At 38.1% G+C, this 27,536-nt stretch overlaps 1 protein-coding gene across 8 annotated transcripts in view; it reads left to right on the forward strand.

The window, feature by feature from the left end:
* Window positions 1-27,536, forward strand: part of neo1a (neogenin 1a) — a 450,891-nt gene that overhangs the window by 396,423 nt on the left and 26,932 nt on the right. For 5 of the 8 annotated variants that reach the window (XM_061974884.2, XM_061974877.2, XM_061974881.2 and 2 more), the window contains exons 14-22: window positions 2,212-2,322; window positions 2,388-2,582; window positions 5,734-5,829; window positions 15,248-15,480; window positions 21,465-21,603; window positions 23,774-23,881; window positions 24,002-24,196; window positions 27,035-27,067; window positions 27,232-27,300. In XM_061974884.2, coding sequence (XP_061830868.2) covers window positions 2,212-2,322; window positions 2,388-2,582; window positions 5,734-5,829; window positions 15,248-15,480; window positions 21,465-21,603; window positions 23,774-23,881; window positions 24,002-24,196; window positions 27,035-27,067; window positions 27,232-27,300 — 1,179 coding nt within the window. The remainder of the gene's footprint in view (window positions 1-2,211; window positions 2,323-2,387; window positions 2,583-5,733; window positions 5,830-15,247; window positions 15,481-21,464; window positions 21,604-23,773; window positions 23,882-24,001; window positions 24,197-27,034; window positions 27,068-27,231; window positions 27,301-27,536) is intronic. The other 3 variants (XM_061974879.2, XM_061974885.2, XM_061974878.2) reach the window with 2 other exon arrangements.

Here is a 27,536-nt window from a genome sequence, read left to right on the forward strand (position 1 = left end):
TGAGGGTATGTCTACAGAATATATTAATTGATGAAAACTGGGCTGTCTGCACTCTCAAAGTGCATGTTGTTGCCAAATGTATTTCATATGCTGTAAACCTAGTTCATAGTTGTTAGTTTCCTTTAATGCCAAACAAACACATACCAATCGTTGGTTAGAAGGCGATCGCCAAATTCGTCCTCGCTTTCTCCCGTGTCGCTGGCTGTCGTGTCGTTTTCGTCGGTTTCGCTTGCATACGGTTCAAACCGATATGGCTCAATAGCTTCAGTTTCTTCTTCAATTTCGTTTTCGCTACCTGCCTCCACACTACAACCATCCGTTTCAATACATGCGTAATCTGTTGAATCGCTTAAGCCTCTGAAATCCGAGTCTGAATCCGAGCTAATGTCGCTATACCTTGCTGTTCTATGCGCCATGTTTGTTTGTATTGGCATCATTGTGTGACGTCACAGGAAAATGGACGGGTGTATATAACGATGGTTAAAATCAGGCACTTTGAAGCTTTTTTTAGAGATATTGCGTGATGGGTAAAATTTTGAAAAAAACTTCGAAAAATAAAATAAGCCACTGGGAACTGATTTTTAATGGTTTTAACCCTTCTGAAATTGTGATAATGTTCCCCTTTAAGATGGGACTTAAATGCTTCTACTGCTTCTACATATTTGCAAACGTTTCCGTTTACAAAATTTTAGACAGAGCCAAATATGCTGCCATGTGCGAACCATGTCCCTGTGTACCAACGCTTCATTCAGTCATTCTTTTGTGCCCCGCCTGCAGCCAAAAAGCAGGGCGCAGCATCTTTGGGTCACTATAGTCACTACTCAATGCCTTCAGTGTGTGTGCCTGTTCTGTATTTTTGACAAGTTTTGTCCATTTGGTTCATTTAATGAGTCCCAAAAAGACAACAGAACAGCCTGGAAAGAATGAGGGAATCGCTGTGGAGTTAAAAAAAATATTTTAAAAACTCTACCGTATTTTCCAGACTATAAGGCGCGCCAGGATATACGCCGCACCCACTAAATTTTGGAAAGAAAAAAACTATTTCTATATATTATCCGTACCGGACTAATATATACGTTGCGAAATTAGTTATTTACACAGAAAGATTTTGTCTATGTTTATTTACATATTTTAAACGGTGCCTGTAAAGCGGCTAATAAACAAAAGAGACGTCTTTGTCATGCGAAGCTAGCTCTCCAATCAGCTGAACAGACTCAATAACTCCACGTTGGTGAATTTACTGAGGAATTTGTGAAACTGAAACAATACAAAAAAAGAATGCATCGTAAGTTAATAATACTAACACAGACACTCGTAAGAGTGTTAGTATATTAGATCATGCCAACGATGCATTGCATTACCGTAGCACATACTGTACGTATATGCATGAAAACACTCCCACAGATATCACACGTGGGACGGTTTAGTAGGTATAAACAGTTTTTAGTAGGTATAAACAGTTTTTGTTATACTGTAAAAGTTAGAAACGTTGCTTGAAGTTATGAATGAAGAATCCACGAATGAGTAGGAACGCTATGGATGGCTACAAGACTGATTCCTGTTGAAAGGACTACCGGGAAATGGAAGGACACTGCAGCACTAACTCTTCCGGGACGCTACCCCTTACCGCCCCCCCAACCTCAACCCCGCCCACCTCATCCTCCTCATGCTCTCTCAGGGAGAGCATGTCCCAAATTCCAAGCTGCGGTTTTGAGGCATGTTAAAAAAAATAATGCACTTTGTGACTTCAATAATAAATATGGCAGTGCCATGTTGGCATTTTTTTTCCATAACTTGAGTTGATTTATTTTGGAAAACCTTGTTACATTGTTTAATGCATCCAGCGGGGCATCACAACAAAATTAGGCATAATAATGTGTCAATTCCACGACTGTATATATCGGTATCGGAATCGGTATCTAAGAGTTGGACAATATCGGATATCGGCAAAAAAGCCATTATCGGACATCTCAAGTGTAAACAAATAAAACCAAAAAGGAGCATGCCCCTGGCTAAATTAGGAAAGCCGCCACTATATTGTTATCATTGACCGAGCAGGAAGGGGCTAGGAATAACATTTCATATGAACCCCCCTGTCATTCATCAATTGACATTTTACATCCGCTTATTCAAGCAAAACGGGGACTTCCACGGATCGAGTTCATTGAAATCCTGGGACTGAAATGTGACCGATTTGTGTTCCTGTTCCAGGTCTAGAACGTGGAACAGAGTATTCCTTCCGCGTGTCAGCCGTAACGGTGAACGGCACGGGGCCAGCCACCGACTGGACCGCCGCAGAGACATTTGAGAGTGACCTGGATGGTAATGATATTCACCTTTCATACACTGTCATTCAGAAATAATTTACCTCTACCCTCCCTCTCCAGAATCGCGAGTGCCCGACCAGCCCAGTTCACTTCACGTCCGTCCACTGGTCAACAGCATCGTGGTGAGCTGGACGCCGCCGGAGAACCAGGACATCGTTGTACGTGGTTACACCATCGGCTACGGCATCGGCAGCCCACACGCTCAGACCATCAAAGTGGATTACAAGCAGCGCTATTACACCATCGAAAACCTGGGTAAGAATATCCCCTCCCTTTTTTTCGTCATCCCACATTTTTCATCCAAATCAAACTAGTCAACCGTTGCATTTATTCAAAACTATTCAGGCTATCTATTTTTTATATGCGAAAAATTCCCGGTTTTGCCGGATTTTCGAGAAAACAATAAAAAGTGTTACTACTTCCGCATTTCTCAAACAATTCAAACCATTTCAAAGTCAGAATGCTCCCTGATAATGTTTGTCAATTTCTAGCATGCTTGTGAAGTAACAAAATATTATCTAGCTAGCTTTTTAGCTAATTATTTTGTTACTTGGCGCACGATAACTGTTCGAATGCTAATGTTAGCACGCTTGCTTTTTTGCACAATGTCCATTACTTCACTAAAATTAACTGTTATAATGCTAATGTTAGCATGCTGTCTTTTTAGCTATTTTTGCAGGTATACACCTCAGTTAAATATTTTGTTACGTTACAATTGTTAACTGTTAGCATGTTAAGTTATAGAATGCTTGCTTTTTTGCTAATATGTTAGGTACACCTCATGTTACGTCACTAATGTTAACTGTTAGCATGTAAACTGTTAACATACTAATGTTAACATGTTATAATGTTTAGCCAATTTTGCAGGTATACACCTCAGTTAAATGTTTTGTTACGTTACTATTGTTAACTGTTAGCATATTAAGTTATAGAATGCTTGCTTTTTTGCTAATATGTTAGGTACACCTCATGTTACGTCACTAATGTTAACTGTTAGCATGTAAACTGTTAACATACTAATGTTAACATGTTATAATTTTTAGCCAATTTTGCAGGTGTACACCTCAGTTAAATATTTTGTTACGTTACTATTGTTAACTGTTAGCAAGTTAAGTTTTAGCATGCTTGCTTTTTTGCAAACTTTGTAGGTACACCTCATGTTACGTCACTAATGTTAACATGTTATCTTTTTTAGCCAATTTTGCAGGTATACACCAGTTAAATATGTTGTTACTTCATTAATGTTAACTGTTAAAATGCTAGGTTTTAGCTAATTTTGCCGATACATGCCTCAAAGTCAAATATTTTATGACTGTCATGTTAATTGTTAGAATGGTAACGTTAGTATGCTAGCTTTTTAGCTAATTTTGCAGGTATACACCTCAGTTAAATATGTTAACTGTTAGCATGTTAAGTTTTAGCATGCTTGCTTTTTTGGAAATTTTGTAGGTACACCTCATGTTACGTCACTAATGTTAACTGTTAGCATGTAAACTGTTAACATGCTAATGTTAACATGTTATCTTTTTTAGCCAATTTTGCAGGTATACACCTCAGTTAAATATGTTGTTACTTCATTAATGTTAACTGGTAAAATGCTTGGTTTTAGCTAATTTTGCTGATACATGCCTCAAAGTCAAATATTCTATGACTGTCATGTTCACTGTTAGCATGTTAAGTTTTAGCATGCTTGCTTTTTTGCAAATTTTGTAGGTACATCTCATGTTACGTCACTAATGTTGATTGTTACCATGTATTGATTGATTGATTGATTGAAACTTTTATTAGTAGATTGCACACACAGTACAGTACATATTCCGTACAATTGACCACTAAATGGTAACACCCGAATAGGTTTTTCAACTTGTTTAAGTCGGGGTCCACGTAATCAATTCATGGTTAACTGTTAACATACTAATGTTAACATTTTATCTTTTTTAGCTAATTTTGCAGGTGTACAACTCAGTTATATATGTTGTTACTTCATTAATGTTAACTGTTAAAATGCTAGGTTTTAGCTAATTTTGCCGATACATGCCTCGAAGTCCATGAATTGATTAACGTGGACCCCGACTTAAACAAGTTGAAAAACTTATTCGGGTTTTACCATTTAGTGGTCAATTGTACGGAATATGTACTGTACTGTGCAATCTACTAATAAAAGTCTCAATCAATCAATCAATCAATCAAGTCAAATATTCTATGGCTGTCATGTTAACTTTTAGAATGGTAACGTTAGTATGCTAGCTTTTTTGCTATTTTTGCAGTCATACACCGCTGTTAAATATCCACTTACTTCACCAATGTTAATTGTTAGTATGCTACCTTTTCAGCTTATTTTCCAGGTATACATCTCAGAGTCAAATGTTTTATTACTTTGCACATGCTAACTGTTAGCATGCTAGCTTTTCAGTTAATTCTATGGGTACATGCCTTTTATTTCACACATGTTAACTGTTAGAAATATTAATGTTAGCACTTATGTTAGTATGTTCGCTTTGTTTGCCCTTTTTTCAGGTATGCACCCAAGATCTATAGTTCTTGTCACTCTATCCGGCTTGCGTGCTAACTGTTAGCATTCAGCTATTCAGCATTCACACGTAATTTCTACCGAAATTTAATTTTCTAGTTTTCTACAGCATTTCACCAATAAATAATTCCAATAATTCTTCTTATCGTAGCTACTCAGAGGATTAAAGAGCATTGCAAGTCTGAAAAAAAGGCCAAAAGAAAAAAAAATGTTTTTCCTATATATTTATTTAAATGTTGGCTCGAAGCATGTGAATTTGTTATATAGGTCGGGAGTATGTCCTGCAGATGGTTTATTGTTGTATCATTAATGGCTCATAGCAACTAAAATGAAAAGGTTTGGACACCCATGGTCTGAGTAACGTGTAAAAAAATATTAGTAGTTTAAAGTGTAATACTTGTTAAGTTTTTCCAAAAGTACTCCATTGTCTAATTTGCACAATTGGCCATGACGCATGCTTTATTGTCGCTGCGGGAGAGGTCAAAAAGTCACTAAACAACATAAAAAGCTAAATAAATACATTCAGAAGCGGTAGAAAATGGATGGATGGACTTCTTTTACTCTGTTAGTATATTGTAGTGTGCTGGGAAAATGGTCAGCCGGTTACCCAGCATGCCTTGCTTTGTGCGCAAAGTGGGTGTTGGAGTAAGTGACCTCTTGTTCCTTTTATGCACTCTGTGTATTCGCTTACCTCTTGCAGCAAGTAAAGATTATAATGTAGCAAATCGTCCATCTTTGCATATTTGAAGCCTTTGTTGCAGCAAGATGAATTAATTCCTTCAAAAAGTCTCCAGATAAAGTCACCATTTTGAGTCGAGTGTCTTGAGAGTTGTACCTCGATTAAAGGCATCAATTTATCTTCCATCTCTCTCTCAGACCCCAGCTCCCACTACGTGATCACACTCAAGGCCTACAACAATTTGGGTGAGGGGATTCCTGTGTACGAGAGCGCCATCACCAGGCCGCAATCAGGTAGGAGGCACAAGTGTTGCAGTGGGCATGTGTTTGAATTCTAAGATAGGATACACTTTAAAGAGGTCCAATGTACCGTACCGGATTATAAGGCGCACTGCCGATGAATTGTCTATTTTTTAAACCTTTTTTCATATATAAGGCGCACCAGATTATATGGCGCATTAAAGGAGTAATTTTTTATTCATTTTTTTAAATGTAAAACACTTCCTTGTGGTGTACATAACATGTAATGGTGGTTCTTTGGTCAAAATGTTGCATAGATTATGTTTTACAGATCATCTTCAAGCTGTTTATGACAGTCGCTTCAGCATGTGCAGTTTTGTGGGCGGTCTTATTTACGTGGCTCACCTTCGGCAGCGTCTTCTCCCCGTCATCTTTGTTGTAGCGTGCAAGGACGGGGGAGGAAGAAGTGTCAAAAGATGGAGCTAACTGTTTTAATGACATTCAGACTTTACTTCAATCAATAACGGAGCAGCATCTCCTCATCCGAAAAGAAACAACACCGGAAATGTGTCCCGTGAAAAACTGTCCGACCGGAACTCTAGTAACTAAACTTCCTTGGGTGAATAATGTAAAGTCACTACACCGGTATGTTTTAGCGCTTTCATGTCGAGTTTACTGACAGATATAAGTAAGAACTTTACACTACTTTATATTAGAAATAGCAACAGCGGAGGATGAATGTCACATAACAAGAAGAGAGAGAAAAAGAAGAAGCTCATCGACTATGGTGTCGCCACAGACTACAAAGGCGGAAGCGCGCAATTTTTCAGGATTTTGATACAGAAATACAAATACAGATCAGCAGGTACCAGAAGGTAAGAAAAGTTGCTTTTGCATAATATTGTGAAACAAAACGCCAGATAATATGTCTTACCTTATACACACACCATGATAATACTCGTATGTTTAATGCGCCGACAATCCATCAAGCGGTACGGCTTCATAGCTTACCAAAGTCGTACTAAAATATTTTGATGGATTTTTGAGCGCCGTGTGTCATGTTCTATATTTTCAATGGAACATTTAAAATGTTGGTGGTGTTTACTTGAGACATATTGCCATTATATTGCAGCCTACACTTATCTCTCATGTTTGACTGCCATCTACTGGTCACACTTATCATTACACCATGTACCAAATAAAATAGCTTTGAGGTGGGTGAGCTCAACCAAACGTATTCCTTACATTAGGCGCACCGGGTTATAAGGCGCACTGGCGAGTTTTGAGTAAAAAAGAGGATTTTAAGTGTGTCTTATAGTCCAGAAAATACGGGATATGTGTTTATTAATTACTTTTTCTTCAGTAAATTTCATTGTAATTACAGAAGGAGAATCAAAACTTTATTGCAACTTTAACTTTTCCCTGCTATGGTATTGCAACAAATTATTGCAAAAAAACTTGTAGATTTCATTGCAATATTTGGGAAGAATGTCTGCAAATTCAGGCAGGTCAATAAAGGCCTGGGGGGACAGATACATTTATGTCAGTGTTCAAAGATATTGAATTGAAAATGCATCTAAAGCATATTTTGTCGGATTTGTTGAAACTCTGTGCTTTTTTGTGTTTAGAGTTGCAAAAACACTTATAAACATGATTTTAAAAATCCTAAAATCACAACAAGGTGTAATGGTATTTGAAAAAATAAGCATTAAAGGGGCTCTATTATTCAAAACCAACTTGTCTTTCCTTTGGTACCTGCTGTTGTGTATTTGGGATCTGCAAAAGTCCCGAAAATTTAAAATCGAACCATGGAAATATTTATAAAACAATATGGCCGTGCTTTATACTTCCTTTAAACAAGCCGTTTTGGAATCTGCTCTATACTGTGATGTTTTCTGACCTGTGACGTCAGCAGATAATGATATAAAAATACATAAAGTGCAAGGAGAGCTGTGTCCGCCATTGGAGTTAGACGCTTGTGGAGGTTGCCCTCCCGTGGGGTCCCCTGGTCACAACAGATCCTATTGTAAGCCGGTAGTCAGGTTTGACAATTGTTTTATTTGGGCACACGCCACGACAGCACACTGCTCTGCGACTTTTCAGTCTTTGTGTTTAGTCTTTCTCTCTGCGTGTCTCTCTCTCGCTCCAACTCCAACAACGTGTCTCGGTCCGGCTGCTGCTAATAAGGGCGACAGCTGATTAGATAACCAGCCCCAGCTGGGCAGTCTACTCACCTGCCACTGGCTTCGAGGCCGGTCCTTCCACACCCCGCTCCGCGGCAGGCCCGCAGACCACGCCCCCCTCCACGACGCTGTTGTCAATAAGTTCCTTCTTTTTCGCTAGCCTCTTGTTGTGGGGCAGACTTGCTCGTACATGCACATGCATCCTCCGCTGTTGCCATTTCTATTAACTAAGTACCATATAGTTCTAACTTATGTCTGTGTGTAGATTCCATATGGAAGCGCTAAAAACTACAACATGGCTGACGGGAAGAAGACACTGTCAAATGTTTATGTAGACCACAAGGAAGTGTTTTAAATGTAGGAGAAAAAAATCATAATATGACCCCTTCAAAACATTGCAACTTTTGCTGCAACCTTTTTAAAAAGCTGCTGTAAAATCAGGCATTTTCAAGCCACAACAATCACAACAACGGTGTGAGTGTAGCTACAGTGAATATGGAAAGTATTCACAGGGCTTCACATTTTTCACATTTCATTATGTTACAGCCTTATTCCAAAATGGAATACATTTATTTTGTCCTCAAAATTCTACACACAGTACAACCTTTATTTGACCAGATAAGAAGCCCATTGAGATCAAGATCTCTTTCACAAGGGTGACCTGGCCAAGAGGTCAACAGCATAAGTCACATATTATATTACATATATTTAACATGACAATGTGAAAATATTTTTATTTTTATTTTGCAAATGTATTAAAATTAAAGAACCAGGCACCATGCCAATACCATCCCTACAGTGAAGCATGGTGGTGGCAGCATCATGCTGTGGGGGTGGTTTTCAGCAGCAAGAACTGAGAGACTAGTCAGGATAGAGGGAAGGATAAATGCAGCAATGGACAGAGACATCCTGGATGAAAACCAATGCTTCCCATCAAACCTGATGGAGATTGAGAGGTGCTGCAAACAATGTTCCCTCTAAGATGCGCGCCTGTGCAATTGCGCACTGCTAAAGCGTCCTCTGCGCACGGCAAATCTATGCCACGCACAAAATCAAATAAAAAAATAAGCGCATAACAATTTTCGACACACGAACACGACAGAGAAATCAGTTTTCGTCATCATTGTTCAAATATCGTAGCGTCTGTCGAGACGCTTTGAGGACATGAATTCCATCGATCACTTTACTGAGCAAAACTCTTTATTGTCGGCCATAAACACATCACCAAAACATTAGTAAAAAAAAATATATCTAGCAAAACTGTTCATTTTCTGCAGTACAAACCAGACCAAAAGCAACTTTGTTATATCAATAGCAGCCGCTCGCTCTTTCTCACTTGCGCCAACACATGCACATATGGCACTTAGCCAGTGATGCGTTTACAGACACACAAAAAGTCGGACAACTCCAACACCACACATAAAGTGTCATTCCAGGTCGTTACACTATGATTTACCAATCAAATGTGTGCTTATTCCAGTGTCATTTATTAGGAATCTTAATTTATAAATATTAATCATGAAATGCTGTTAGTATATTAAATAAATACTAATAAAAATATATTTTTTACAAACAGGAAGTTGCAGGAATGTACACATGATCCCCTGCTTACATCTCATTGTGCAACATGTGAATGTTTTAATGGGAACTAAATGCAATGTCTGAAAGGGGTACAAATTATTTCCAAAGCAGGACCTCCACCCAGACAAACAATACAAGTACACATTTCATGAAAAACAATATTTTTTGTTATTGTCATTGTAAGTGGGCCTAAACACTTATATTAGAAAATAACCTCATGGAAATGACTGCTGTCATTTGATTAAAATAATAAGAGAATGTTGTCTGTCTATCTGTGTTGGCCCTGCGATGAGGTGGGGACTTGTCCAGGGTGTACACCGCCTTCCGCCCGAATGCAGCTGAGATAGGCTCCAGCACCCCCCGCGACCCCGAAAGGGACAAGCGGTAGAAAATGGATGGATGGCTGGAGATTTAACTTGTTATTTAGTCAGGTGTGGGACAGGTGTGCTGCTGTTGTAGCCACAGTGTGCCCGTCTGATGTTGCTCACATGGGCTCCACTGAATGCTCAGGGAGTTTTTGCGTTTGCTCACACACATGAAAAATTAGAGGGAACATTGGCTGCAAAGAAGAATGGCCAAAGATAGGTGTGCCAAGCTTGTGGCATCATATTCAAAAAGACTTGAGGCTGTAATTGCTGCCAAAGGTGTGTCCACAAAATACTGAGTAAAAGTTGTGAATACTTATGTAAATGTGATTTTTTTTTTGTTTTTGTTTTTTTCAATGTGTTTGCAAAATTTAAAGAAAACAAAACTTGTCACATTGTCATTATGGGGTATTTTCTGCAGAATTTTGAGGACAAAAATGAATGTATTCCATTTATAACAATATAACAAAATGTGCAAAAAGTGAAGCGCTGTGAATACTTTGCGGAATCTTAAATTTGATCCAGCTTAAATCTTAATACACAAGCGTTGCTCATTGGCGTGTTGTGTCGTGTTGGGACAAAGAACAAGCTTGTTAAACTTCAGATCTCCATTAAAGGCAAAAAAAAACATACGTCCTAACTCATTCTGTGAGTTCGACTTTATGAAAGCTGAGTTCACACACATTTTTTGTCACTTCTACGAAGACATCCAGCTCGTGCTCCCTGCAGCGCCGCAGTAGGGGTGGTGCGCCCGCCCCCCTCCCTCCGTTCAGATCCAGCCTTGCAGCTCCTCACTCAGCCTTGATGGCGCCACTTTGTCTCCGCCGTAGCTGCATCGCACTGCTGAGAGGGCGGGATGCTAGATGACATGCAGCACTTCAACATGCTTTGAGCAGGGGGGTGGCAAGCCTAAGTGCGCGCACACACACACACACACACACACACACACACACACACACACACAGGCCCGCCACAAGCCTCTCTATGAAGCTCCTCCTCGCATCCCGGGGACCCCCCGTGGTGGCTTTGGCAACCCTTCCACAGATCCAAACGTTTCCTCTCAAAGCAGAACCAAAACCTTCCACCACCGTCTGCCGCTGCCACCTCCTCGGGGGCGCCTTCCTTTCCTGCCAGTTTGTTCAAGTCGGCAGGAAAAAGACACGCTGACCTACATAGTACTTATACTTTGGAAAAACTTGGCGAACCCGCGTTGAGAGACGTGATGCGCGCTTTCTCCTCAGTTGACATGTAAGTGAAACGTAAGGAATGAGGGTTACACACCCATCAGTTAGAGGAGCCTCTTCATTGCGGTGACCCCCCCAAAAAAGCAGAAAAAACCATAACGTCCTCCATAACCGCGTGACCGCTTGGATCTCCATCATGCACGCAGCATGAAGAGAGGAGCAACAAGTCGTTGAGGAGAGTCATCACAGATGACTGAGTAAAGCTTTTTTTCTTTTATCACTTAATGGGGGGCAGACCTTGAAGGAGTCAAGCCAGTAGCCCGAAAGTGGAGGGAGGCCGGGAGGTACACACTACGGCACCCCGGAGTCTACTTTGGTTTTGCTTTCCTTTGTCAGAGTTGCACATTTCAGAAGAAACTAGCGCTTTAAGCAAAGCACTAATGTCCACTGCACAGGATACTTTTATAGGCGCCCAAAGAATTACATGACGAGATAAAAATTTCCAAAATGATCACGGTTATCATTATCATCGTGGTATTGTTGAATGTGCTCAAAAAATACATATTCAAACACTGAAATCTATTGACCAAGTTATTTTTTTAATAAGTAAAATAAATACACACTTTAAAAAAAACAAGAAAAAACAACACTATTTTGCATGTTTGGTTTTGTATGCTTCATTGAGTGTCTGAATAAAGACTTATATAGTATATATAAGACTTATATAAGTAAATATAGTCTTAGTATTGTATCTGTTCTAATGTTTAGGCTGTTATTGTTTTAAATAATAGTATAATAAATAATAGTTTGTTCTGCAGCATTTAGATTTATTCAAATGAAAAAAGGCCAAACAAATAAAATCTATTAGTATTATTTATTATTTCTGGCAGGCGTTGTGGCATCCTACCCTGTTAGCGTTCCTTGAACGCACCGTAAAAACGCCTCTGTTTAAAGTTGGTAATTATTTTCTTCTAAAATTTAGTGGGTGCGGCTTATATACCGGTGTGCTCCATAGTTCGGAAAATATGAACTTATCTTATTTTCCGAACTATGGAGCACACCGGTATATAAGCCGCACCCACTAAATTTTAGAAGAAAATAATATTTTTCCATAAATTAGACGCACCGGACTATAAACCGCAGACATATATATATATATATATATATATATATATATATATATATATGTATATATATATATATATATATACTCGTTGCGAAATTAGTTATTTACACAGAAATATTTTGTAAATGTTTATCTACATACCTTAATTGTTTCCAAGCAGTGTCTGTAACACGGCAGTAAAACGACTTATCAAACAAAACAGAAGTCATTGTACCAGCTGTAGAAGCTAGCTCTACAATCAGTTAAACAGACACAAAAAGTCCACGCTGACGTTTTGGTGAATTTACTGAGGAATTTATGAAAATGCAACAATACAAACAGAATGCCATTGTAAGTTAATAACACTAACACAGACATTCTAAATGTGTTAGCATATTAGCTAATGCTAACGGCACTTGCTTGATTACATTACGATAGCACGTGCAAATATGCATGAAATCACTCCTTTAGACATCACAAATGGGTCGGTTCAGTAAGTATAAATAGTTTTAGTTTTACTGTAAAACTTATCAATCACGGGTTTTCGATCATTTTAATTTAAAACGATTATACTTACCTTTTGGGGTTTTACCACGGTTATCATTAATACGTTACATCCCCACTGCCAACTCTTCCAGATTTTGCGGAAGGCTTCCGGAAATTGCACTCTCCCGGATTGTGACGTTTTTGTGAGGATATAAAATACTCAAGGTTGTAAATCAAATTATAAAAATAATATATATTGTGTGAGTGTGTTACATTAAGCTCGCGATCCAAACTTCATTGAAGACGGACAAAATAAAGAAATAATCTGCCGAGGCTGACTGTGTGTACCGCCGTTGTGGACACTGTGCTTTGATTACAGTTCGATAGCATTAACATATAGCATTGATTGCTAGCAACGTAGCAAACGCATTGGGCTCTGACAAAGCACAAAAAACACCACTAAAGCCAGAGATGAAACAAATCGGAGCCAGAGCTTTTTAAGATATCTCCCGCACAAATATTTAGCTAGTTAGCCCGTGGGCCAACTCCAGCCCGTGAGGACAGTTATGGTAAATGGGTTATACTTGTATAGCGCTTTTCTACCTTCAAGGTACTCAAAGTGCTTTGACACTATTTCCACATTCACCCATTCACACACACATTCACACACTGATGGCGGGAGCTGCCATGCAAGGCCCTAACCACGACCCATCAGGAGCAAGGGTGAAGTGTCTTGCTCAAGGACACAACAGACATGACGAGGTTGGTAGAAGGTGGGGATCGAACCAGGAACCCTCAGGTTGTGAGGGTTGCTGACACGGCCACTCTCCCAACCTCGCCACACCGTCACCCAAGTTGAATATTACAGTCATTAAAAACCTATTTCCTATTATTTTTGCAGTAGAACACGCCATAGAGCAGTTTGTCCGTAATACAGCAGACCTGTCATATGGAAGATCTATTTTTTTTTAAGTCGTTTCTTGAAAATAGCAGAATGCTCCTGTCATTGCAAATGACCAATTGTTGGCAGCTATGTAAAGCAAGTGTGCCTGATAGAAAACACTCTAATGTGGAAAATAAGGCTCCGCTTTTCACAATGTGCTAGCTCGTCGCTAATTTACCTTGGCTTTGCCATAAACATGCTACTGATTAGTATTAGCATTTTTACATTACAACATCTCCAAATTTGGTAATTAAAACTTTAGCTAAGATGCAAACAGAAAGTGTGTAACAGGTACAATACTTACAGTATAAACACTTTGTAGGGCGCATCAAAAGACTATTTATATATATATATATATATATATATATATATATATATATATATATATATATATATATATATATATATATATATATATGTGTGTATATACATATGTGTGTGTATGTATGTATGTATATATATATGTATGTATATATGTTTATATATGTATGTATGTATATATGTTTATATATGTGTATGTACGTTTGTGTGTGTGTGTGTATATATATATATATATATATGTATGTATGTATGTATATATGTTTATATATGTGTATGTATGTTTGTGTGTGTGTGTATATATATATATACAGGTATATATATATATGAATATATGTATATCTTTACCTATATATATGTATGTATATATACATACATATGTATGTATGTCTATATGTATGTATATGTTTATATATGTATGTATATATTTTATATATGTGTATGTATGTTTGTGTGTGTGTGTGTGTGTATATATATATATATATGAATATATGTATATCTATACCTATACATGTATGTATATATACATATGTATATATGTATGTACTGTATATGTTTATATATGTATGTATGTATATGTTTTGTATATATATATATATATATATATATATATATATATATATATATATATATATATATATATATATATATATATATATATATGTATGTATGTATGGATCCAAAATGTTTTTGAAATCTTTAAAAACATACTTATATGTCCTGTTTGGCTGTGAAGATAATTAAAATCGAATGTTCCCCAGAAGGTTACACAAATTAACATTTATAAACACACACCGAAAACTGGTACTGTTGTATCGATTCAAATGTGAACAGGTGGATGTTGGTTCTCAGGAGAATGTAATGTGATTTCTTGTTAATATTAACATTTCTTAACATTTTCGTATGAAAAGAGTTGGACGGAATTTGAAAAGTTGTATAAGTTTGTAATCCTAGAGCATCTTTTCCTTCCCCTCCCAGTAGTGCTAGTCTTGAAACAACACTGCAACTTGTAGTTTATTAGATCTGTCTCATGTTAGAGGTTAGTGTCTGTTTTTTTCTAATAGAATCTTCTTCTCTTTCTCTTCACCCTTCCCAATCCCATGTTTGTTGTGCTTACCGTATGTTGTGTTTCACCCTCCGCCCATGTCCCCCATCCTTCCTCATAACTCAATAACATTATTTCGGCTGTCCACCCTGCCCCCGCATCCCGTCTGATTGTGTCATGACCACGCCACGCATTTCTTTGTGTTTTAATTTGCTCATTTTAATTTGTACGCTTGCATGCGGGTTTACTGCCGAATGGGCAGACCCCATAGACCCCGATGTTGACCTGTACGAACTCTTCCATGCTCCATACACCCCAGTACCAGATCCCACCCCCATGATGCCGCCTGTGGGCGTTCAGGCGTCCGTGCTGAGCCACGACACCATCAAGGTGACCTGGGCGGACAACTCGCTGCCCAAGAACCAAAAGATCACAGATAACCGCTTCTACACAGTGCGCTGGAAGACCAACATCCCTGCTAACACTAAAATGAAGGTAAGAGACTTCAACTTAACTTGGTACACTTGGAGTAAGGATGGGCCTAAAATCTTTATTACGATATATATATAAACATAATAAGCACACAAGGTATTTTCTGATATTTTACTGAAGTCATTTACAAAATGTAAACATAGGCTACTAGGACTTTGCAGCTACACCACAGATGAGCACACAATAGCACACAAGCTAAACATACATATTAAGTGTCCATAATTGGACAGTATTGCAATCTAAAACACAAAATTTGTCAAAATAAGCCAGTACCAAATAATTATAGTTGCATATTACTTCAAGACAAAAGTCTCCAAAGCAGAAGCGTATTAGAAAATATCCAATAACAAACGTGTCCGCGTCATTCAATTTACTCCGACATGAGCTTAGTTTAAGGAAATGTTATTGCCGCTTGGTGTCGGTAAAAATCCAACTACCGCTCCAGCTTAAAGACAGCAACAGTCTATTCCAGACTGTTAATAATAAATAGATTAGTGGTTTTCATGCCTATCATTGATATCTGTTTGAGGAATTTCAGTTGATCAAACCTTTTTGAACATTCCACAATACAAGTAAAGTGTAACCTCGATTTACAAACTTAACTGCTTCTTGAACAGGGTTCGTAAATAAAAAAATCTGTATATTGAAGCAAATTTCACCACAAGAAACAATGTAAATATGAGTAATGGTTTCGAGCCTCAACAAAATTTCCTATTTTAGTACAGTTGAACACAATATATAGTGCTATACAGTACTGGGTATCTAACAAACATAACAAGGTGTGATGGATCAACTTTTTATCTATTAACAAAACAAAAAAACAACAACAAGCTGCTGCCCTCTGTATGTGCTGCTCTGCCAATAGGCGCGCACACACAGACGTCCCTTTGGTGCCCTCACAAACGATCAGAAATCACACAAATCCTTACCTTTAACAACCATACTGCTACAATAATAAACATTTGAAAAAGTAAAATCCACTTATATGAACATTACGAAAGGAAGAGCTGAGGAGAAAGGAGCAGACAGACAGAGGGGGGGATCAGGGGAGCTTGTAAGAGGCTCCGCTGAACGAGAGGTAGTGTTGTTTCCTACGCTGTGAAAAAGTCTGCTTTGGCATCTTTTTCCAGAAAAGTCCGGTCTGATCACAATTAAAACTTGCTGTGGTACGAAGCCTTCTACATACTCAAGGTTCCTATGTCGGTATCATATTGGAAGTGAGAAAGTTGTATTATTAACACGCAGTAACTGGAGTATATCCCCATACACATCAAAGCATGAGTAAGCAGTTTCAAGATGGCTATTGAGAGAAATGTAACGGCTTCATTCATACATGATAGAACTGTGCATTAGCCACTAACAAATTGTCAACACCACAGCTGTATTGTTTGAGCGCAGCCCAGTCACTTCAGTTCATGCTTAAATTACCGTGATTCCCAAACTGTGACAGTGATTAAGGAGCTCTACAGGCTTCATTATGTTTCTATCCAATTAACTAAATCCAATATATTAACAAGTCTATTATCAAGCGCTTTCTTTCTATCTGTCAACTACTCTGTGTGAGAGGCTTACATCTCTGCTTCTACATTCTGCATTATACTCCATCTTCTATTGGAGCATTCCCACTGGAGAACAGCACATGAATCTTAAAGACTGTTAGAGAACACGGACAAGACATCTTTTGTTATTCTGTTTGAATCGGGAAAAGTTGCAATGTTGGATTTCTTTATAATGATAACTAAAGACACGTGAAAAATACTGAGATTCAAAAATGTTCAAAGTTGGTAAATAACTTATCGTATTTTCCGAACTATGGAGCACACCAGAATATAAGCCGCACCCACTAAATTTGGGAAGAAAATTATATTTTAAGATAAATTAGCCGCGGCAGCACGGTGGAGGAGGGGTTAGTGCATCTGCCTCACAATACAAAGGTCCTGAGTAGTCTTGGGTTCAATCCCGGGCTCGGGATCTTTCTGTGTGGAGTTTGCATGTTCTCCCCGTGACTGCGTGGGTTCCCTCCGGGTACTCCGGCTTCCTCCCACCTCCAAAGACATGCACCTGGGGATAAGTTGATTGGCAACACTAAAATTGGCCCTAGTGTGTGAATGTGAGTGTGAATGTAGTCTGTCTATCTGTGTTGGCCCTGCGATGAGGTGGCGACTTGTCCAGGGTGTACCCCGCCTTCCGCCCGATTGTAGCTGAGATAGGCTCCAGCGCCCCCCGCGACCCCAAAAGGGAATAAGCGGTAGAAAATGGATGGATGAATGGATGGATAAATTAGCCGCACCGGACTATAAACTGCAGATATATATGAGTTACTTACACAGATATATTTTGTAAATGTTTACCTTAATTGTTTCCAAGCAGTGTCTGTAACACGGCAGTAAAACGACTTATCAAACAAAACAGAAGTCATTGTACCAGCTGTAGAAGCTAGTTTTCCAATCAGCTAAACGGACACAATTTTGGTGAATTTACTGAGGAATTTGTGAAAATGAAACAATACAAACAGAATGCCATTGTACGTTAATAATATTAACACAGACATTCTAAAAGTGTTAGCATATTAGCTAATGCTAACGATGCTGGCTTGATTACATTATGATAGCACGTACAAATATGCATGAAATCACTCCTTCAGACATCACACATGGGACGGTTCACTAAGTATAAATAGTTTTAGGTATATTGTAAAACTTAAATTGCTTGGAGTGGGGACGCTATGGACAGCTACAAGACAGAACGGCAATTGTACTTACGGTTGAAAGCTCAAGTCTAAACAGAAGGGCATTGCAGTGCCTGCAGTGAGCGAACTCATCCGTAAGATGGCGCCATAGCATAAACAGTACCGCACAATTTATGTGTCTTGCTTGTTTGTTTCGAGAACTATTTTTTATTATGGCTATCAGTGTAGACAAATCCATAAATTAGCCGCACTGTTTCATAAGCCGCAGGGTTAAAAGGGTAGTAATAAAGTAGCGGCTTGTATAGTCCGGAATTTACAGAAATTGTATGGGATGTATTTTTGGCCAACACATTAAGCTGATTTATTAAAACATACTTATATTATCCCATATTAGCATGCATCCTGAGGGAACAGGGTTGTAACACAAAACATTAATGTTCTAAAACAGAGGTGTCCAAAGTGCTGCCAAAAGGGCCATTTGCAGCCCGCAGCCAGTTTTCTAACGCCCCGCGGTATATTCTAAAAAATACTATTCTGAAACAAAAATCATAAAAAGTTGGAAAAAAATAGAAAACGGGTGTAGTGTAATGAGGAAAAAGTTTAAATGCTGACACTAATAACACAAAACAGACATGCAGACTGTTTTTTCCCCCGAAAAAATCGATATATAATATTTGTTCTCTAAATGAAAAATATCCAAATGGCCACCGTAGACTTTGATTTTTCAGTGTGAGACCCTCAGTGGAAAAAGTTTGGACACTCTTGTTATAAAATACAGAGGGCCAAATCGCACAACGTTAAATGAAATACTGAATCTTTAAATAATTCTAAATATGTGTCATGAAACTATAATTGGAATAAAACACATAAATGTGTCATTGATTTGTTTAATGTAACATTTAATTCATTATTGATTTCACTATTTCACGATTTTATTAATTATTTCATGATTTAATTTTATGTTTCACAATTTTAATATTGGTTTCATAATTTTGTGATATAATTAATTAATGACACAAGTAATCATTTAAAAAGATGTATATATTTTTGTCCCATTTGTTTCCTGTCAGTACTTCATAAAATGTATTTTATCTGTCAAACTCAGCTGTCACAGTCAGCGGGCGGGGATAACACGAAAGCAGTCCCATCATTGCAAGGGGAAGTGTCAGGTAACCAATCAGGCGTTAGGATCCGCCTACTGCCTTTGACGACTGAGTTTGACGGATAAAATAAGTTCATGAAATACTGACAAGGAACTAATGGGACTCAATTAATCGAATAGTCATAAAATAAGGAAATTGATGATTATTTCATTAGTTTTTTTTAAATCATGAAATAATGAAATCAATCATTAATTAACTCATGAAATAATGAAATCAATTATCGATTAAATCATTTTTAAAAAAAATGTCAATAAATAAATTGATGCATTTATTAACATATTTATGTATTTGATTCTAATTATAATCAATTAATGACAATGAATTATTTCCATCTGCGGTCCCGTCCAGGGTTTCTCATTGTAATCCCATTGGGTTGAGTTTTTTCTTGCCCTGATGTGGGATCTGAGCCGAGGATGTCGTTGTGGCTTGTGCAGCCCTTTGAGACACTCGTGATTTAGGGCTATATAAATAAACATTGATTGATTGATTGATTGAAGATTAATGTATTTAATTTTGGCCCATTTGGGCCTGCATGCTAAAAAAGGTGTTGTTTGTATTATTCAAGTATTTAATTTACTATTCGGTTCAACTTGCAAAAGTTAAAAAATTCCTACAAACAAGAGGCATATGTTTTTGGACACAATTGGCATGTTTTCTTGTTTTAAGTATCGTTTTGGGCATCAATTTGGCACCCGTATCGGATAATATGTAAACGGTATCCATTAATGTAATCATTAATTAATGTCAGTTCAACTTGCAAAAGTTAAAAAATTCCTACAAACAAGAGGCAATTGTTTTTGGACAAAATTGGCATGTTTTCTTGTTTTAAGTATCGTTTTGTGCACCAATTTGCCACCCGTATCGGATAATATGTAAACGGTATCCATTAATGTAATCATTAATTAATGTCGGTTTAACTTGCAAAAGTAAAAAAAATTCCTACAAACAAGAGGCAATTGTTTTTGGACAAAATTGGCATGTTTTCTTGTTTTAAGTATCGTTTTGGGTGGTACCCGTATCGGATAATATGTAAACGGTATCCATTAATGTAATCATTAATTAATGTCGGTTCAACTTGCAAAAGTTTAAAAAATTCCTACAAACAAGAGGCAATTGTTTTTGACAAAATTGGCATGTTTTCTTGTTTTCTTGTTTTAAGTATCGTTTTGGGCACCAATTTGGCACCCGTATCGGATAATATGTAAACTGTAATTAATGATTACATTAATGGATACCGTTTGCATATTATCCGATACGGGTGCCAAATTGGTGCCCAAAACGATACTTAAAACAAGAAAACATGCCAATTTTGTCCAAAAACAATTGCCATCCATTAATGTAATCATTAATAGATACCGTTTACATATTATCCGATACGGGTGCCAAATTGGTGCCCAAAACGATACTTAAAACAAGAAAACATGCCAATTTTGTCCAAAAACAATTGCCATCCATTAATGTAATCATTAATAGATACCGTTTACATATTATCTGATACGGGTGCCAAATTGGTGCCCAAAACGATACTTAAAACAAGAAAACAAGAAAACATGCCAATTTTGTCCAAAAACAATTGCCTCTTGTTTGTAGGAATTTTTTAACTTTTGCAAGTTGAACTGAATAGTAAATTAAATACTTGAATAATACAAACAAAATTCTAATCAAATAATACATTTACCATCAAATTTACTAGATTGTGCAGCACTTGAATTGCACACATCCCACTGTGTACGTGCATACATTTGACACAGTTGGAGCAGAATGATACACAATTGCGGTGATGTTAGACTTTTGTTACAACGATGTCATTCCCACATGCAAGAGTCGTGTATGAATTGATCAACATAACGTTTGTTTCACGACCTGCCTGTGTTGCAATGTTGATGTTTAGAATTCACATGCCCCTTGCCATGAGTGTGATTGGTGGATAATGAGGAAGTGTTGTCTATTGACATGGAGAGCTTCTGACAGGACTCTGTACTAACATCATTTTTGCTCTGAGAAGCAAAATGAGGCACTGATACCTCCTTAGTTATTTGGTCTGCTTACTACCTTTTAAGTCGGCCGAATTTTGGTAGTCGTGATAGATTGTTTCGAAGAGAATCTAAACTCCTGTGTCTTCCATCTCTCCACAGGCGGCCAACGCCACCAGCCTGAACCACGTGGTGACTGGACTGAAGGCCAACACGCTCTACGAGTTCTCCGTCATGGTGACCAAAGGCCGCCGCACCAGCACATGGAGCATGACAGCCCAGGGCACCACCTTTGAAACTAGTACGACTAATACAAACACACTCACAAAAATGTGCTTAATTATTCAAGCCTGCTTAGTGGCCTAATGGTTAGAGTGTCCGCCCTGAGATTGGTAGGTCGTGAGTTCAAACCCTGGCCCAGTCATACCAAAGACTATAAAAATGGGACCCATTACCTCCCTGCATCAAGGGTTATAATTGGGGGTTAAATCACCAAAATGATTCCCCTCACGTCCCAGGGTGTGGGACAAGGAGATGGGTCGAATGCAGAGGATAATTTCACCACACCTAGTGTGTGTGTGACTATCAGTGGTACTTTAACTTTAACTTTAAACTATTACGGCTGGCTGGCTCGGAGTAATGTTTGGAAATCAAGTTTCTGCTCTAGAATATGAACCCTAAAACTAAGACAGATGTTTGTTCATCAGTAGAGAGCATAAATAACAATAATAGAATAAAAATAAGCAATAAGAATAACTACAGTAATTTCCGGTGTATAAGCCGCTATTTTTTTTTCCACGCTTTGAACTCTGTGGCTAATTTATGGATTTGTACAGGTTCATGAACTTCACATGCCGCCAATAAATTTAGACTAGTGTTGTCCTGATACCAATATTTTGGTACGGGTACCTACTCAGTGGCCTAGTGGTTAGAGTGTCCGCCCTGAGATCGGTAGGTTGTGAGTTCAAACCCCAGCCGAGTCATACCAAAGACTATAAAAATGGGACCCATTACCTCCCTGCTTGGCACTCATCATCAAGGGTTGGAATTGGGGGTTAAATCACCAAAAATGATTCCCGGGCGCGGCACCGCTGCTGCCCACTGCTCCCCTCACCTCCCAGGGAGTGAACAAGGGGATGGGTCAAATGCAGAGGACAAATTTCACCACAACTAGTGTGTGTGTGACAATCATTGGTACTTTAACTTTAACTTTCACCAAAATGTATTTCGATACTTTTCGATACTTTTCTAAATAAAGGGGACCACAAAAAATGGCAATATTGGCTTTATTTTAACCACAAATCTTGGGGTACATTAAACATATGTTTCTTATTGCAGTTTTGTCCTTAAGTAAAATAGTGATCATACGAAACAACTTGTCTTTTAGTAGTAAGTAAACAAACAAAGGCTGCTAAGTTAGCTGCTGACATATGCAGTATTATATTGTGTCATTTACCATTCTATTATTTTGTCAAAATTATTAAGGACAAGTGGTTTAAAATGAATTGTTAATCTACTTGTTCATTTACTGTTAATATCTGCTTACTTTTTCTTTTAACATGTTATATCTACACTTCTGTTAAGATGTAATAATCACTTATTCTTCAGTTGTTTGAGACCGGTACTTTTTAGAGGCGGTATTGTACCAAATAGGATTCATTGGTATCACGGTACTATACTAATACCGGTATACCGTACAACCCTACATCAGATCAATGAATTTGCTAAACGGGTCACGGTGGACCAATAAAATTGTTCACATTAAATCAATCGCATTCACACAATCATTTAGTCAGCCATTTATCGCGTTATGGACTCACTCTCGTCTTGGAGAAGCATTGAAACATGACAGTTCTGAGGCTGTCAAACCAAAAGGAGCACTATTCATTCACTATTCAAGGCAGATTCTGATTTTGGATCTGTGCAGGAAGTGTCCAGTGGTGGTAGATAATTAGTGATGAGATCAGTCCCGTCATCGGCGGTCACTCGAACGAGTATGACGATCCTCCTGGTAGGGGTGTATCCCTTTATGGAGGATGCCTGTGCGTGACTTTGTTTAACATGGAGAGATTGGTGCACAGACAGTCACCACACGATCCTTGACAGAATCGGGTCAGGGTCCAGTGGCATGGAGTCCAAGACGACTGGGGACCCTTTTCTGCTGCAGCCTTCTTCCGCCATCGCAGCCTTTGTGGTAGTTCTTAAATCTACCGTCTTCCGCCTGCTCCGCCGTTGAGGTCTTCACCGTATCCCTGGCTAGGGGGCAGTCAGGTACTAGGCCTTTGCCAAGGACCACCTAGGGTAACAGTAGTAAAGGGGTTAACCTCCTAGTGCCCCAAGACCCCATAGAGGTGCCTCCACTGCCGGATGCACTTTAATGTCATGCCCAGGACTCTCAGATCAGATTCATGAAGCAATGACACTTTTTCACAAGCGTCCTAAATGTACCCTGTTTGTTATTTGCCTTCTAGTTCCGAGCTCCTCCCCCAAAGATGTGACAGTGGTGAGCAAAGAGAACAAACCTCGCACCATCATCGTCAACTGGCAGCCTCCTTCTGAGGCCAATGGAAAGATCACAGGTGAGTCACAGAGTTACCAGTTGTCGCATTTTGTTTATCTTTCTACATTAAGACATTTCGGCATGTCCAAAGCCACACTTCACCGAACTATGCTCATACACTCTGGACCACCCTGTGCAGGTTACATCATCTACTACAGCACGGACGTCAACGCAGAGGTCCACGACTGGGTTATCGAACCTGTGATGGGCAACCGTCTAACCCACCAGATCCAGGACCTGACTCTAGACACTACCTACTATTTCCAGATCCAAGCCCGAAACTCAAAGGGCACGGGTCCGATGTCTGAGGCTGTACAGTTTAGAACCCCAAAGAGTAAGTGTAACAACTAAATACGCGCTTTTAATATTATCGTCATATGGTGATAATGCATTTTCATGACACATTCGAGCCGTGTCCTGCAAGTTTGACGCGAACAACGAACGTGTCTTCAACACAATGTAACATTCCAGCTAGTGGCTAACATCCCTCCACAGTGCAAATACACTTCTAAGTCAGCAATCCTTGCCTCCATGAAGGCAAATATACTGTTTCTTTCACCTATCATTATCACTTGAGGACAAGGAATAGCTCAACATGCTACACTACACACCGTGGGAGGATATGCTAAGCGCATGCTGGAGCTCTGAATGTAAACAAAGGTGGACGGATCGATACAAATATCGACGGTAACGATACCAAGTATAGTATCAGTATATGGTCGGAAGGGGCCCTTTGCGGCCTGCAGCTAATTTTTCAATGGTATGCTGCACATTCTCAAAATACTATTCTGAAAAAAAAAAAAAAAAAAGGTTTTCCCCTTAAAAGTCTATCTATAATATTTGTTTTGAAAATTAAAGATTTTAAAATGTCCCCCAAATTCTTTGATATTTTTTTTTGTGAGGCTCTCAGTGGAAAACGCTTGAACACCCTGTTCTAAAATATAGAGGTCCAAATTGCACAACATTAAATAAAAAAACTTTAAAAATACTTAAAATGTGTCATTAACTCATTATAATTATTTTTTATTTTATATTTTTTTCCTTAAACATTTTTTATTAAGGCAAGTTCAGCCATACAGTGCAATTGTGCTACAGTCAATATTTTTATTTTTTCCCCATACGGAAACATTCAAAAGTCCAGTACTACTAGTTATAATTGAAATTAAACACATAAATGTGTTGATAAATGTGTCATTACTTTATTTAATGTAAAATTACATTTAATTCATTATTGATGTATTTATGTCATGATTTGTTTTACAATTTAATTATTGGTTCATGATTTAATGATTTAATTGATTAATGTCACCTTTAAGTAATCATTTAATTTAAGAGGACATGCTAACCGCATGTCCTCTGCACTCTGAATGTAAACAAAGGTGGATGGCTCGAAACAAATATCGAAAGTAACGATAGCAAGTATAGTATCAGTATATGGTCGATACTATAGTGGTTAGATCAATGTTTTTTATTATCAAAATATTATTTAGTTGTTTTTGTTATTGTTTACAACTCAGAAATTAAGTTCCTGGGTACAGGAGAAATTTAAGGGGAAAAACCAAAACAATTAAATTGGAACCAATAGTAGTTTTTGCATTTGTTTAGTTTTTTGCACTATTGACTTTATTTTGCTCATTATATTAAAAGAAATAAGGAAACAATTTCAAACAATATATATGATATTCTTACACCTCTATCATGTGTCTTTGTCACATTATAATTGTGATCAAAAATTAAACCATTCAATGATTTAGAAAATTTGAAGTACATTGTATAAACCAATACTGCCCTTGTACCTACTTGGTATTGGATCGATACCCAAGTTTGTAGTATCGGCCAAAACTAATGTAAAGTATCCAAACAACAGAAGAAAAAGTGTTTATTACATTTTAACATAATATGGATAGAAACACATTACAACATCAATTAACCAGATAATAACAGTAAATTAACACGCATATTGAAAATAGTGTAGAGTCCCTTGCAATGTTACTGCTTACGACAGCAGCTAAGTTAGGAGCCTTTGTTACCGGTTTTGAAATGGTTCTATTATCATTTATATACCAATATATTGTGATATACATCGTTATCGCAGGAGGCTGCAATATATATCCGGTTATAGATTTTAGGCTGTATCGCCCATCCCCGCTTACTACTTACTTGAAATGGGTATATGACACTTCAGTGAGTGTGTAGCACACTCATAAGCTGTATTGACAAATATACTGTGTTATTGTTTAATAATAGTCATCCACCATCTACCGGGGTTTGAAAAAAAAAACACTACATTTGACCTGAAAATAAAATGAATATTTAGCAAATATAATTGTTTTGTTATTTTTGCACAAAGAGCTGCGCAGAAAGGAATATTAAACACGCAACTAAGCCAAATAGTAAACAGGAAAAGAAGAACAATACTTTATTTGGCGCTATAAGATTAAAATGATCTCGCACTTCGTATCTTTTTCTTTTTCTTAGTTTCATTTAAGTCAATAGTGGTGACGAAAACACAGACTTTATCATCAATCAAAGTTAACTTACATAGCCCTTAATCACTTTATTTAGTACAAAATGTCGCTTGTGAGCTGATAAAAGCACTTCCTGATAAACAGTTTGTCACTTGTCAGTCAAATGACACCACAGCTGTCATTTTTTTTCTTAAAGTGACACACACGTCCAGGCATCAAGGGACATAGTATCACTCTTTGTGCTTCACAAAGCATCGATGCGTCAGTATCGTTTTCGTGTTGCCTAACCAAAAATACTGATGCTCTCAAATATTAATGCTCTTCATTATAATGCAGTGCAGTTCTACGGCACAATAATACAAACATTGTTAAATCAATACCTTTCTGGCTGTGTCAGTCAAAACCTACAAACAAAAAGCCTCGCGTGCTTAGTAAAAATGTACATTTTTTCTCGAAAGGGCTGACAGTATAACCAAGCTTGAAATTTTTGCTTTACTATTTGATGAAAACTGTGTTTTTACCGTCAAGCTTTCTGTGTCAGCTCGGCTACTTCTGTTTCTTTGGTCTTGTTTTTTCCCCCCAATGACTCATTCTTCAAATACCGCTACCTCCCTGCTGTCTTTCCTACTCACTTGCTGCTCTTTGTCGCTAACCTGTTGTGTTTTTTTTTGCATTTTATTCTCTCCTTCTCTGCTGTCCTTAAGCTGAGTCCTCTGACAAAATGGCTAATGACCAAGGTAAACCCCCCCCCTCACACTGCTGACTGTGCTCCTCTCACTAAAGATGTCCAACTTGTGAGCTGGCTGTTGATATGACAGAACCACAAGTCATATATCGACGTCAAAACTTTCTTTCCGAGCCATTTTCCCTTATTGTAACCGGTCTTTATGTCCACCCACAGCCTCAAATCTCCCATCCAAGCCTGGACCTTCGGGCAACCAACTTCCCATGGATCCTGGTTCAGCAGTTGGTAAGACTTTTCCACATTTTCCTTTCTTCGATGTTGCGCTACTCATATTATGTGTATGTAGGGATGGGTACACAAATTCTGTCGGTACTACCGGGTATCAATTCACGTAGAAGCAAACGGTGCCACGTTTCGATAACTGGTTGCAGACTCCGCCAACTATAACACTTAGGAGGAAACAAGCATTCAGAGGGTACTTTTGCTATTTTCAATGCCAACAAAGCAAGAATGCCTGAAAA

Source organism: Nerophis lumbriciformis, linkage group LG15 (genome assembly GCF_033978685.3).
Source record: "Nerophis lumbriciformis linkage group LG15, RoL_Nlum_v2.1, whole genome shotgun sequence".
In the NCBI taxonomy this organism is placed as follows: domain Eukaryota; kingdom Metazoa; phylum Chordata; class Actinopteri; order Syngnathiformes; family Syngnathidae; genus Nerophis; species Nerophis lumbriciformis.